General features: G+C 35.3%; 1 protein-coding gene across 2 annotated transcripts in view; it reads right to left on the bottom strand.

Annotated features, from left to right (window-relative positions):
• The window catches only part of PHKB (phosphorylase kinase regulatory subunit beta), a 223,515-nt gene that overhangs the window by 18,139 nt on the left and 189,966 nt on the right, over positions 1-15,410 (bottom strand). Inside the window, exons 25-27 of one of the 2 annotated variants that reach the window (XM_081273845.1) lie at positions 14,810-14,900; positions 11,810-12,012; positions 558-692 (exon numbers count right to left, since the gene is read on the bottom strand). In XM_081273845.1, coding sequence (XP_081129971.1) covers positions 558-692; positions 11,810-12,012; positions 14,810-14,900 — 429 coding nt within the window. The remainder of the gene's footprint in view (positions 1-557; positions 693-11,809; positions 12,013-14,809; positions 14,901-15,410) is intronic. The other variant, XM_081273844.1, reaches the window with a different exon arrangement.

The following is a 15,410-nucleotide window of genomic DNA, read 5'->3' as shown; positions in this document are numbered from 1 at the left end:
AGAACATGAAAGGATTTAGCCCTGAAACTTACAGTTTTTTTAGGAAGACAGTTACAGGCAACATTTTTAAGTAATGTTACCAAACCCAATCCCTTCTGCCAAACTGTTGGGAAGAGACACTGAGTGCTATAAAGGTTCAGAAAGGGAATTGACTAAGGTGGTGAGAAGTGCTACATTTTGCACAGAATAAAAAAAAAATGAGGAAATACTTATACACTATATCCAAAAGAAGTATAAAGTTCAAATCAACACAAATCACTGACTGACATTAGTTTGTTTATCTAATCCATTTAGTAAGGTGGCCTCTGATACTCCGCTGCACTTTCTTTCTTTTTCTTTTTTTAAACAGTTTTTTATTTTTCGGTTGACACAGCATCTTTATTTTATTTTTATGTGGTGCTGAGGATCGAACCCAGCGCCCCATGCATGCCAGGCAAGCGCATTACTGCTTGAGCCACATCTAGCTTTCATTATTGTCACATATATCTATCAAATTAAAAACTAGACTATTGCTGTAAATCCAGAGTGTTCTGTATGTAATAAAGGGCCCTTGTTACCTTTCATTCTGTTGAGGCTGGAGAATATCTAACAGAAGTTGTTTAACTTCACTAGGTGACAGCTGATATAAGTCCATGGCTGGCTTGTCCCCACTTCGGATCTGAAGTTCATACTCCATAGCATGGATGATCCACCTAAAACAAAGCAGGGGAAGCAGGAATCAATAACTCTTGAAATAAAATCACCTTGTGAGCCTCTTAGTAATGCCCTTAATAGCACTGACCCATTCAAAGGTGAATGAAGAAAAAGCTATTTGAATTTCCTGAACCGTTGATATAATTACTTCCATCAAGATTGTGTGACATGATCAGACTGTTAAAAATGAGGCCTGCTCTTACACATGTAGTTACATTATAAAGCATAAAAATGGGTTTAAAGTACCTAGGTTCTTACAAAGTAAGATTTTTATCAGTGTAATATGATAGCATACTATACACAAATAGCTACCACATTGTTTTAACACTAGATATATGCAAAACATAAATGGGACATAAATAATGCATTTTAAGAAACAGGCTGAGATATGCTATTATATAAATATTCTTTCCCAAGGAATTTTAAAAATATAATTTCTTTTACTCTGCAGTTATTCTTTTGGGATAGAAAGGGACAGAGGAGAAATACCTGTCTTTGAAACAAAAGGATGCAATCAGTTATAACTTATACTACCATATTTGAGAATGTACTTTTACCAACAGATTTCAGAAAAGCTAAAATATTTAATTATTTTATGTGTAATTTTATTTTTTAATTTGGAATTTTTTAAAAAAACATTTCTGCAGTTTCATTTCATTTCTTTTATGTACTGTATTCTTATGAAAGAGAACTCAAATAAACTAGTTATGAAAACCAAAGAAACTCTAGAAATAATACTGTGCCTTAGGGAACCAGAATTCTATATACTATTAGGAAAAGCTGGGGAATTACTTTTACACAGCAGATTCCTATGCTTTACCATTAAATCCTTTGGTGAACAATGAATAACAGGGAATTAATCTGCTTTTCTTCTCCTATTTTGCTTGTCTCACAAAGGTGGGGCCACAAGCCAGCCCACCAGGGTAAATGATTATGTATAGCATGAAGATTTAGAGGGGTCATATTATTGCACACAGATGTAACATTATCTTTCTCTTGACATATTCCTTGAAAGATAAGCCCATAAGACAGGTATAGTAATGAAAAAGTTAGGTCCTTCTTTCTGCTAAGGCTGGTTTGAAAAATAATGGTGATGCATACTGATGAGATAACTTTAATGCCTGGGTGCAGCAGATGGAAGAAAAAAATGTTAAAATGTTCCCAGGGGAGCCAGAGAGGACCTCAACTAGACATATTGCTCTGCCTGCTGGACCAGTTCACAGTGTTTCAGTTCTGTGACTGTTTCAATCTCCACTGCCATAGGTGAAGACAACCTTCTATTCTTCCTATTTTCTTCCCTATTCGTTATTGTAAAACAGCATTAGATTTGAACTACTAGAATAGTTATCAGACACTCAGAGGAAGTAAATAATCAAGTGAGCAACACGGTTAAGAAAATCAAAGGCATTTTATCCATTTTTAGGGCTACTAATAAAAAAAGGCATGAAAAAAAAAATCCAACTTCTTACCCTCATTCCCATGAACAAGATTTGACAATTCTAGCATAAAAGTACTTAAATGCAAATATGGGGAAGGGAAGGAAAGAGAAAAGGGAAGAGAAAAGATGTGAAGGGAAGGGGAGGTGGATAGGAAGGAGAAAAGTCAAAAGAATGAAGGTTATTCTTTGACCAAAGTCCTATAAATCAGTCTGTCTAAAGAATCAGAGATAGGCTGTACTTGCCAATAAGCAAATGAGAAAGTGGCAGATACACCCGACTGACTAATTCAACCTTCATACATATCAAGGTTTGACAATGAATTCCTTAGGACTGCTAGCAAGGTGTAAAAAAGTGGACTAGTTCCAGGAATAAACTTGCCCTTCTAAAAACTCTTGTGAGGTTAGTAAGGATACTGTTTTATGTATTGGCATTTGTCTTTCTGACATGCCTAAATCAAGGAGTGAAATATAAAATAAAGTACATGGAAATCTGACTAGTGGTAAACCAGACAGCTGCATTTTCTGAAAAAATGCCATAAAGAATAGCATTGAGGGGCTGGTTGTGGCCCAGCAGTACAGTGCTTGCCTAGCATGTGCCTGGCCTTGGGCTCTATCCTCAGCACCACATAAAAATAAATAAATAAAATAAAAGGTATTGTGTCCATCTACAACTAAAAATTAAATATTAAAAAAAAAAGAATAGCATTCTCCTTGGTAAGAAACAATTCTGGGGCTGGGGTTGTAGTTCAGAGGTAGAGTGCCTGCCTAGCATATGTGAGGCACTGGGTTCAATTCTCAGCACCACATATAAATAAATAAATTAAATAAAGGTCTATTAACAACTAAACAATATATTTAAAAAAGAAAGAATTCTTTAACAATCATTCTGATATTATCTCCATAATAGGAAAGATTTGTGGTTTGCTGTTATACAAGTAAACATTTTACTCCATTCCAACATTTTATTAAGCCATATATTATGAACTAAACTGAGCTCCCCTTCCACTTCAATTCCTATGTTGAATCTGAACCTCAACAGGAGACAAGGTCATGAGGGTGGGGCCCTTATGACAGGATCAGTAACCAGAGCTCTTTCTCTCTTTACCATGGAAGGAAATAGCAAGAAAGTCTACAAGTCAGGAATACAGTCCTTACCAGAAACCAAATCATTTGGTAGCTTACCCTTGCACTTCCAAGCCTTCAGACTGTGGAAGAAGGAATTTTCTATTGTTGTTGTTTATAGTACTGGGGTTGAACCCAGGGGGGGTGCCCTACCACTGATCCATATTCCCAACCCTCTTTATTTTTTATTTGAGACAGGGTCTCACTAAGTTACCCTGGATGGCCTGGAACTTGCAATCCTCCTGTCTCAGCCTTCTGAGTAGCAGGATTACAGGCATGTGCAGCTATGCCTGGCTAAATTTCTTTTGTTTAAGCCATTTTATCTATGGTATTTTTTGTTACAGCAGCCCAAGATAACTAATATAAAACAAGAGACAGAAAAGTTACAAAGGACTTTTTTGCTTGATTCATAGTAATTTGGATAATAATAATAATTAGATGAGGCAAACTGGGCTTCTAGTTTGGAAACTGGAGAACAATGACTCTACCCTCCATCTAAGCATAACAGCATAGAATTAGGAGAGCTCTTACAATCCCATTTCCTTACCTTGTATTAAACTTTAAGTATCAGAACCACAGTAATGAACTTAGAGTTGTAATTACTTCTTTTTTCCTTTATTTGTATAAGCAGTGTTAAGAGTTGGAACCTTTGACACCAAGGGTCTCTAAACACGGAATATGTGATTCATAGATACTATTTGGGCATCAGAGGACAAGATATGTCTGGATCATAATTGCTTACAGAATGTCTTGGCAGTACGAAAAGTAGAGATGAAAAAGGCCTGATAAAATATATCCTCAGGGGTTATCTCCCACTGCAGCTTGACTGACAGACCTGTAGCAGAAAGCAGTTGATTGGAGGTCTTTACAGTAATGGGCCTGTCAGGAACTTGATCTATTTCAACATGAAAGCTGGTGCACAAATCAATAATGAGACAGCAAATCAAATCATTATCAGGCTAGAATACCATTCCTGTGAGCAGGTTAATTTTGTTCACAAGAGTGCCTGAGAGCATAAAGTTGAAGAAATTGCACTGGCAGGATTAACCTTGGAAATAGAGAAGAAACAGTGCTATTGGAGTACAAAGCAGCTGAGGCAGTGGATGATGAAATGCTTTGGGATCATTCCATTGAACACTAAAGGAGAATCAATCATGGTTGAAAGGAGCACATCTTCCATGGTGAACATATCCTGAGGGAGCACAGGTGGTTTTCATATGTAGGATCAGAAGATAATGGGGGGGGGTAGGTAGAGAGAAAGATAGAGATGTGTGTAGGTAGGAGTTGTTTCCTCCTATAGATTCTTGAGATTTATGGTACATAAAAAGAAATCTCCAGAGGAACTTTTCTCCAAAATCCCTAGAGAGGACCTCAATTTTCAAGTGCCACAGTGATAATGTTCACAGTTTAACCTTTGTAAAACATCTTCACATTCCTTACCCAGAATGGTCACAATTCAATGAAGAAGCCAAAGCAGGGGAAAGCCTCCCTGTTTTATAGATCAGAGAGATGGAGGGCAGGTTAGGCAATTAAGAACTCTGCAGTCATTCACACTAGTTTTAAAGCCCGATTCTTGGTCCTATGACTTGGGCAAGTTACTTAAATTTGCTGAATTTCAAATAGCCTGTCCTAAACTTATCTCATTTTAAAAAATTGGTTCTTTTTAGTTATACGTGCCAGTAGAATTCATTTTGACATAATTATAAAAGCATGGAATATATCTTGTTCTAATTCAATCCCCAGTACCTCTCCTTTCCTGTCCCTTCTCAACCCTCTGCTCCCTTCCCTCTATTGATCTTTCTGGCATTTACCTACAGTTATTTTTAAAAATTAATTTCTTGTGGATATACATATACATACACAGGAAAGTTATGTAAGATTCATTCCACTGTCTTTCCTTTTCCAAAGCATCCCTATTTCCTTCACTTCATTCCCCTTTGCCTACTCTACTGATAATTTCAATATATTCCAAAGAGCCAGAAAGTGGGCCCTCAGTAAACATTAAATCTCTTTCTGTGAGAATACACAAGGATAATTTATTTGCCCATGATAGTCACAGAATTTAGTAGCAGAAATGGTAATCAAAGTCAAGTTGTTCTCCTAAATGGCTCCAAGGGCCCAGTGGATGTTGACTAATTTACAACATTTTAGACTGGAACTTGGAACACAGGCATCAATCCTCTAATTACAAAGACTTAGTTCACAGGAAAGTATTACTTCCACTACAAATACTAACTGAAAAAAAATGACAAAAATAAATACTTTTGATCCAGCAACAAGCAGGAAGACTGATATTTTACAAAAAGGTGTGTGTGTGTGTGTGTGTGTGTGTGTGCGCGCGCGCGTGCGTGCACATGTTCAACATGATGAAACTCTCCACTTACTAGTGATAGCAATATTATAAGGAAGTAATGTTGATTTCTTACTAGTGGTAACAACATTACAAAGGAGCAAAAAGCTTGTTCTGTAACCTCTCTTTTAACTTTTCATAGCATCTTATATCTCTTGGGGCATATAAGAGAACCTTAGAATCAGTGTCAAGTCATCCCCCAATTTCTTGTTCTCATGTTAAACAAAGATGCAAAATCTTTTTTCTTAGGTTTTTAACCTTATAACCTCAAATAGTCCCTGACTTACAATGGGCTTGACTGGTTTTTCTTTTTTACTTTATGATGATATGAAAGTGATATGTATTTAGTAGAACACACTTCAAATTCTGAAGTGTGATCTTTTCCCAGGTTAGTGATATGTGGCACAATATTCTCTCATGATTCTGGGTAGCAGCAGCGAGCCACAGCTACCAGACAGATAGATGTATTAAATCTATTTTTTCATGTAATTTTTCAATTTACAACAGGTTTATTTGAATATAACCCATAAGTGGAGAAAAACCTGTATTCAAGTACCATGGTATGACTTACACCATAAAATGCTAAATAGTATTGATCCTAGATTGGAGGACTGACAGATAAAGGACAAAAAACATCAGGGGTCTATGGAACATCACAGTAATTCCATAAATACTTGAATACAACATAGATCATAAGTTAAAATCATGTAGGAGAGACTATAAAGGTCATAAGGTTTTAGAAATAAACAATAAAGCCCTTTTGCATGAGATGGCAATGATACAGATACTTAAGTGAAAACACACTCAGAGTACTTGAGACTGAACAACAGGAACTATGGAGTCAGGGTATAAATCCCAGTTCTTCCATTTACTGGTTAGACTAAGAGAGATCTTTTAAGCTCCTGAGTCTCAGATTCTTTACTATAAAGTGGGGGTCCTAAGTATCTACCAAAGTTGTTACAGGATTAAATCAGATAATATATGTGAAAAAAATGTTAGCACCCTACCTAGCTAATAAAAACTCAACAAATAATATTTGTGGTTATGGTGATGATACAAGAAGGGGAGGATGGTTTACTATAGTTATGTTTAGAGTGCAATGATCATGTACTATTCACACTTGTATACCCTTAGATCTTATGAAGAACATTGTTTAGAGATGTAAGACAACCTGTATTGTACAGATGTGATTTACTGTACCATTCTGTTAATAAGTAAATGGAGAAGAGTGCTACATCCTGATATCTTCTATAAGCATGACTGGACTTTCATATAAACTTGGTAATTTCCTAAATGACATGGTTAATTTTTTTAGTTGTATATGGACACAATACCTTTATTTTTATTTATTCATTTTTTATGTGGTGCTGAGGATCAAACCCAGTGCCTCATATGTACAAGGCAAGCGCTCTAGCACTGAACCACCACCCCAGCCCTAAATATTCTTTTATACTTAATTTCAACATCATGTGGCACAAACCAACTATATTTATCAAAATTAAAAGTCCTATTTTCTCTCTCTCCAATGAGCACAGAGGCATGGTCTCTTTTGTTTTAATTCCCTATCACTACCTCAAGGCAAACCATCTCACTCTGCTTATATCCTATATACTAAGCAATCAAATATTTATTGAGCATCTCCAATAAGCTAGATTGCAAGATAGGAAATAATATAAGTTCTATTCTCTAGCTTTAGAAGAAGTAAAATTCTTAAATAAATCCTTAAAACATAAATATCATAGTGACTAAGAGTTGAACCCATGAGACCTGTGTAAGAGAGAAATGTACATAATGAGCTGGGCAGGGACACTGTTAATACACTGGGAATATAATATCACGATGCCAGGATGGGTTTCAAGACAGTGAATAATTAATGTTTCATGGAAGTTTGTTCATGAAGTGTTTTGCTATTGTTTTATTTATTTATTTATTTTGATACCAGCGACTGAACCCAGGTACACTTACTTAACCACTGAGCTACATCCCCAGCCCTTTTTTATATTTTATTTTTGAGATAGGGTCTTGGTGAGTTGCTTAGGGCTTTTGCTGAGTTGCTGAGGCTGTCTTCAAACTCACACTCCTCCTGCCTCATTGCCTCCTGAGCTGCTGGGATTACAGGTATGTGCCACTGCACCTGGCTCTCTTATTTTTAAATACTACCACATGCTGTATCTTGACAACACATAGTTTAAGGTGTATGTTATTTCTCATGGAAGGCACTGAACACATAGAAGAGCAGATACAAAGACAGGAGGAAAATTATATTCAGAATAAACTAAATGCACTAAAAACAACAAATAAAAAATTTTAAAAAGAATAAACTAAATGCATATTCCTAGGAAGAGAGAGAAATTAGCTTCAGGTCAGATTTGAATTCAAGAAAGGAAATTACATGGGAGTTGTGAAAGAATGAAAGTTGGTCTAGAATAAATACTAAAGGAAAAACTATAAGAGACTGAAAAGACAGTCTTGTAAAATCCTGGGAAACTTAACAATTATTGTACGGCTTTGTTTAAATTTCTGCACGGATGGCTGTCATTTGAAGAGACTCTTGACTAGAACATTTATTATGCTTTGGAAAAGTTATAACCTATACTTCTCTATCTATCTTGGAGAAATGCCTGAGTCTATGATAACAGAGTACTTTCATACCCTGCACGGAGATAAAGAATCATATTTCTTCTCATTTAGAGTCAACTCAAATGAGAGACGCATATCTGTATCCTCATATGTTGTCAGACGTTGGAGTTGAAAATATTAGGGCAGACAGACTGAACAAATCAGGTTATGATGAGAGAGAGAGAGAGAGAGAGAGAGAGAGAGAGAGAGAGAGAGAGAATATTTTAATATTTATTTTTTAGTTTTCGGTGGACACAACATCTTTATCTTATTTGTATGTGGTGCTGAGGATCGAACCCAGCGCCTTGCGCATGCCGGACAAGTGCACTACGGCTTGAGCCACATCCCCAGCCCCTGATTCCAAATTCTTACAGTTGAAATACCTCTAAATGTTTGAAAGAAACAATTTTAGGGGATAAAAATGAATGTTAGGGTCTATGCAGATATAGCAATTTATTTTTAATCAAAGAGGAGATAAAGAATGAGAAATTCATGTAAAAATACTATAGTTGAAGTCAGGCAAATAGTTTAAAAATAATAAGCTAACAAAAAATAATTTAAATAATACCAAAAAAATATAACAGTAGGAATCTCCTAAAGAAAATAACTGACATTTATTTGATATACATTTTTTAGATATTTTTCCACATATATACTTTACACATATATGTATAATAGAATTATTATTGTTCTTTTTAAAGAATTTAAATAATACATTTGCAACTTATCTTTTCATTTAATCTGTCTTGGTCATTTATAAATGCAGCATGTAGAACTTTATCTTATTCCTTGAAATTGCTGCATCTCATTTTACTATATGGCCATAAAATAATTTATTTTAAATTCTTTCCTACTGATGAAGTCCTAGGTTGTTCCTAATGTTTCATTATTTCAAAAAGTGCTGAAATTAAGACTGCTATAAAATATGTCTTTATTATTCGTGTATTACTGTAAATTCCTAGGATAAAAATTAATGAATCAAGAGATATGTAGATATTGCTAAATAAGCAAGGAGATTTTATATGTAATTCTGAAGGAAAAAATGGGTAATCATCTTTCAGAAAAATGCTTCATATTCACATGTAAAATAAAATTAAGAAATGAAAGGTATATCAATCCAACAACAATAAACAGAAAAGGAAGAAAGTAACAAGAAATCATGGTAAATAGAAAACAAAATAAAATGCAAGAACAAGTAAATATATTTAAAAAAATGACATAAATGTCAAATATATATTTCTATTAAAAGATAAATATGCATTACCACTACTGAACAGTATACTTAAAAATGGTAAATTTTATGTTTTTTCATTATAAAAAGACACTCAGACTATCTCAAAAATAAATATGGAAGAAAGAACAACAGAGTAGAGGAAGGGGTTCTGGGGAAGAAAGAGGAAGTACTATAGATTGAAATGGAGAAAACTATCTTATATGCATTTATGAATGTCAAGATAGAATCCATTATTAAGTGCACTAATACAAAAAAACCAGCATAAATGTTGAGCATAAATAAATATATACATATACATATAGCTACATACACACAAAATTACAAAAGAACAATGAATGTAGAGAGATGGAAGATAGTATACCAAGCTAATAATGACAGTTAAAAAAAGCAGGCAGTGATATTCGACAAAATGTCAAATTATAATGCAGCTGTTATTTTTTATGCATCATGGTTTTATTTAGAAAAAGTATATATCTTTTACAAACTAAAGGATTTATATATTAGATGATAAGACGAATTTGCCTTAAAGAATTTAAAAGGGGGTTTGGGTGGGGTAGATAGAAGCTGGTAATATTATGGACATACATGGCTTTATTATATGTCTATATATTTTTGTAGATGTTTGAAATTTTAAACTGTTGAAAAGCAACAAATGATACAAAGGAGGATATGTTATTAAAAGCAATGAAGTAACATGTACAAAAATAAAATTTTAAAATATATAAAGCAAAGCTGATAAAGATTCTAGGTAGAAACTCGGAATATATTCTCAAGAGTAATGAGAAATTATGAAGACTTTTTATCAGCAATCATGGATCAAGTAGAACAGAAATAAGATACTGACAATGCAATTATATAGTTAACAAGCTATGTACACATATTCACATTCATACATATATTTGGACACAATAAACAGAAAATGTATATTCTTTTCAAACATTTTTTTGGAAAACTCCCCTCCTCCAATTGGCCATATGTTAGGTTATTTATATGCTCAGATGTCATCTGACTCTATTACAATTAGAACAGATTAACATAATACTTTATGTCATAAAACATATGACAACCTCATAAAGGATTTATGAAACATATTATCTCATTTCAGTCTCACATAAAACTGTGAAGCTGGTATGAAAGTGAGACTAGAGAGGTTTGGCCATTTATCCAAGGATACAGAGTTGATAAATGGCAGTCAGGACTTGAATTTAGATCTGCTGAAAACAGAGCCTGGTTGATTTTACATCAGCCTTCCTCACAAAACTCTCATTTTTTTGAAAATTTTTTATTTGTTTTTTAAATTATAGATGACAGTAGAATGTATTTTGACATATTACACATACATGGAGTATAACTTTCTTTTCTTGTGGTTGTACATGATGTGGAGCTACACTAGTCATGTATTCTACTCTCTTTCCTATTCCCGTCTCCCCACTCCCTTTCTTTCATTCTTCTTTGTCTAATCCAATGAACTTCTATTCTTCCCCCTACCTTCTTATTGTGGGTTAGCATCCACATATTAGAGAGAAGATTTGGCCTTTGGATTTTGGGGATTGGCTTATTTCATTTAACATGATGGTCTACAGTTCCATATTTACTGGCAAATGCCATAATTTCATTCTTCTTTATGGTTGAACAATATTCCATATTGTGTGTGTGTGTGTGTGTGTGTGTGTGTATATATCTATCTATCTATCTATCTATATATATATATATATATACCACATTTCTTTATCCATACATTTCTTTATCCATACATCTGTTGAAAAGCACCTAGGTTGGTTCCATAGCTTAGTTATTGCCTCACAATATTCACGATTAAGAAGATTCTAGGTTGTCAGACTCTTACTATCAATTTATTTTCCAAGCTTATGATATTAAAAATTAAGCATTAGATTTTAGTAGAAAGTGGATATAGAATATTCTTAAAAGGACCACATTTTTATCTGAGTGTGTCCTCCTGACACCCACTTTTACCAAAAATAATTTTTCCTTTAAGGCTTACCAACTCCATTATAGGTATTTTTACAATTATTGTGCTTAGTTTTTACATGATGCAGCTATTGAAATCCGTGGAATTTGATTTTACCAGAGAACAAAATTACTTCACTATATCTAATATAGGAAATAGATAAAATTTTACTATTTATATATTATAAATAAACATGATGATTCTTTTAGGCCCCTGGCATTATTTTTTCATACCACCAGATGCTGCCTCCACAGCTTAGGGCAAAAGTGCACTTCCCTAAATACCTACCAGATACCTAGAACATGACTTCATGTGGGAAGGCCAAGTCTTTTAGAGGACCCCTTGAATAATTCTCTTTATACAAATGCAAAGTGCTTTACTCACCCAATTCGAATTTTTAGCATCCCACGGAATAACTCAGGGTTATTGGATATGATCCAGCCAATATGGATGACCAGTTCTTGCTGAATGACGGCTTCCCTCTCATCGTGGGTATTACACTTATAATAGATGATGTTCTTAATCACTCTTGGTGACAAAGGATTAGAGATAACCTCTTCTTCATGGCCAAAGGCACCCAGAGTTACCTACAAGTGGCAGAATTTTATTGTAAAAATTTCCTAGATACTAAAAGATAACAGAAAAAAAGTTCAAGGCTCAGATGACTGGCAGACTGAAATTGCTCTATACAAGCTAGGGAATTAGGTAGAATAACTGTTCCGGCTATTTATTAAAATGGCTTTCAAAGCATGACTCTCACTAGCGTTCATAATGGTTCACAGTCTGGTCTAAAATATAAGGGCAGGTGAGGGTCTCAGGGGAATGAAGGTGAGTGGATATAAATAACTCTTAAGATAAAATTATTTGAAACAACTTTTGTATTAGAAATTCCCCAGAGAAACTGGAATATGTTGAATAGTTTTATTTTACTGCACAGTCTACACAATTTAGTATTTGAGAAATATACTTTTCCATTCTTTTACAGTTTCTCAGGCAGAACCTTTTGCCCTTTAACAACACTGTGACCTTTTCAAAGGCAGGTGCGAGGTCATACAGTTCTTGTGTAGCCCTCCCTCTATCTGGCATAATGCCAGGTGCCTAATGAGGGTGAAGATCCATGGTGAAAGATCTCTCACCTGTGGAAGTGAATGAATGACACTGCCCACAAGTCTGGGAAAGGAAAAAGCACAAAGGGAAATGGCAAAGAAAACTCAAAGCAGAAAGTGCTGCTGAAGCGGGAAAAAGAATATTCCAGTTTCCTTCACTCCTCTGCATTCTGCTTCCCAAAGGAGTCTGCAGCCTTTCTTCCTCCTCACCAGTGCTTTCTTTCTTCTGTATACAGTGCACAATTATAAGAGGCAGGAAAAAGAAGAGCATATCAAAGCCCCTGTGTTTTCAGAGATCAGGGGAGAAAGTAAACATGGGTTTTTTGCCCCAATATTGTAATGGAGTGAAATCCAAGAAGTACTTTATCATATCATAGTGATATTAACCAGTTAGTCTGAGTATGATTTATTAAAATGTCACTGTGCAAAGAAAAAAAACAGAAGGTGCATCATTGCCTCTGGAAGCAATAATGACTAAATCACTATTTCATTCCACAGAGCTTAAGGTGATCTACAAGTGCTTTGTAGAAACAAACTTCAGTTTTCAGGGTAGAATTTCATAAATGAGCTAATACAAACTTTGCTCCATTTTCATTTTTTTTTTGTAAAGGTTTATGAGGCAATCAATAAATGGACTTCAGGCACCTGGTCATGAAGCTGAGCTGCTGTCCTTCCATGCTTACTCAGTTCTAAAAATGACTATATTCCTGGGAGACTTAACGGTCCGTGGGGCAAAGGTCCACTCATAGCCTCAGGGCAGGCTCTGAAACTTCTCGGGTTTGGGAACAGGATTTCAGGAAACAGGCTGCAACCCCACTCTGGATATTATATACAACAGACATGACCAACCCAAACCCACCTCTCCTCCTAGTGTCAGGTACCAGTGATCTCAAAAATCTTCCAGAACTTTATGAATGCTCATATGTAGTGGAAGTAACTCTATTTTCAGATATACTATAGGGACCCCAAATCAAGGAAAAATAGTTTCCCAAAGACTGCTTAATTTTCTTTCACAGGTGAAATGGTCCAGGGTAAAAATATAATGCTTTGGCTGGAGGTGAGGCTTCTGGCAAGGTAAGGCACTGGACAAGCTACTTCCCGTATCTTGGTCTACTGACAAATGGGTTTAAAAGTCTCTTGAATAAATTTGGCAAGCACAGAGAAAACAACATATGTGAAAATAAACTCAACTTTTTCTCAGAAGTTTTAAAATTAATACTAATATTTTTAATTGTTATTAAATTAAAATTGTTACTTAAAATCATAGGAAGAAGTAAAATAGCTTATTATTCTAATATTCTAAAAGCTGGATATCAGTATAAAATAATTTTAATCTTAATTAAGAATCTTGCAATATGGTCAATGGGTTGTTTCTACTAAAGAGGGTTATAGCATTTCATATTCCTAAAGCATATTATATCCCTAGGTTAGCTATCAGGAAAACACAATAAAGCACATATATTTCTAAAGAGAAAACAAGCAAATAGATTTTCATTCTAATCAAAGAATGATTCAGCAAGGTAATTAGAGATTACTGAAAACGAAACAAAAAATGAGCAGTCACAAGCCATTCCATATCTTCATGCACAAACTCCCACATTTATCAAGTATCTATTCTATGCCAGATCCATGCTAGGCACACTGGGACATATACTAGACAAGATCTAGGCCTTGATTTCTGGGGGGCTCAAAGCCTACAATGAGGTAAGAGACACACATTCAAATGAATTGGGATTGTGGACAGGTTGTGGGAAGTGTCATAGGCCTGTTACGATAATACAAAGGAGAGAAGGGATCACTGCTAGGAGATGGCTCTGTGACAAGAAGGTAACAAAGTTAGCCTGGAAGGTGAAGGATCTAGGGAGCAGCACTGTCATGAAAACTTTGGTTCTGCTTGAATACCATCACCGATCTAAGGGGCAGGAGGAGCTAATGTGAAGTAGAAGGAGAAATGTGTCCTTTGCTATCCACTGCCTTTGCTCTGCTTATCCTAAACCTGTCTGGAGCACTTCAGTAAGTACTATTCCATTTTCTATGTCAGTGTCTGCATTGATCTCAACATAGAAGTTGAAAGTTACAGCTCTAAGGTGCGCAGGAAAAATGAATGTTCATAAAACAACTGAGTTTTTGAGATTGTGCATGTTTTTGCTCAGAGAAGGAGCTTTTTGAAAGAATGCCTGAGCACTGTTGATCTGTTTGTGAGAGGCCTTTGACACTGAGGTGTGCCAGAAACCTTTGTAACTGTGACTGAGTGAATATCTGAAAAGCAGATACTTACCTGTTTGCCCTGAACTAAAACATTAGTAATGGATGGGGCCAGGCTGTCCACTACTTTACTTAATAGACTTGCTGCACGACGTACAACCGACCTGGGGGCAAAGAAGAGAGCAGGCCAGATGTTCACAAGTCTAAAAGATGATGAATGAATGGGGTCCCGATTACAGATTTGTAAAAATACATATGGTTGAGTCCTCACATAAGTATTTGGAGGAAACACTGTGAGCCCAAGACATTAGAATTAACAGCTGAAACATTCCAGACTATTGGATCATCCAGAATAAGAAAGGGATGATCCTTCATCCTTACCTCTGCCACCAGGCTGTACCAAAGGCATTATCGGTATCATTATCAATTTTAAAAGAACAAGGAGCCTAAGTATTCCTTTAATTGGGGTGGAGGAAAGGAGTATGGGAAAGAATTAAGAGGGTATTCTGATTTTGCATTAACAAATTCACTATTAAGTCTGTCACTGATACATATGACCTATTCCTATAACCACTTTGTTTCTTTTCGTACCTCATAACCCAATCCCTGGATCAGAGGACTTAGTACTGAATTTTAGAAAGTGCTACAATGAAATACCAGCACTTTTTTTCTTG

The sequence above is a fragment of the Spermophilus citellus genome (assembly GCF_964194105.1).
Source record: "Spermophilus citellus genome assembly, chromosome: 18".
NCBI lineage: Eukaryota > Metazoa > Chordata > Mammalia > Rodentia > Sciuridae > Spermophilus > Spermophilus citellus.
The sequence above is the reverse complement of the archived record's forward strand: the minus strand, read 5'-3'. Positions and strand labels throughout refer to the sequence as shown.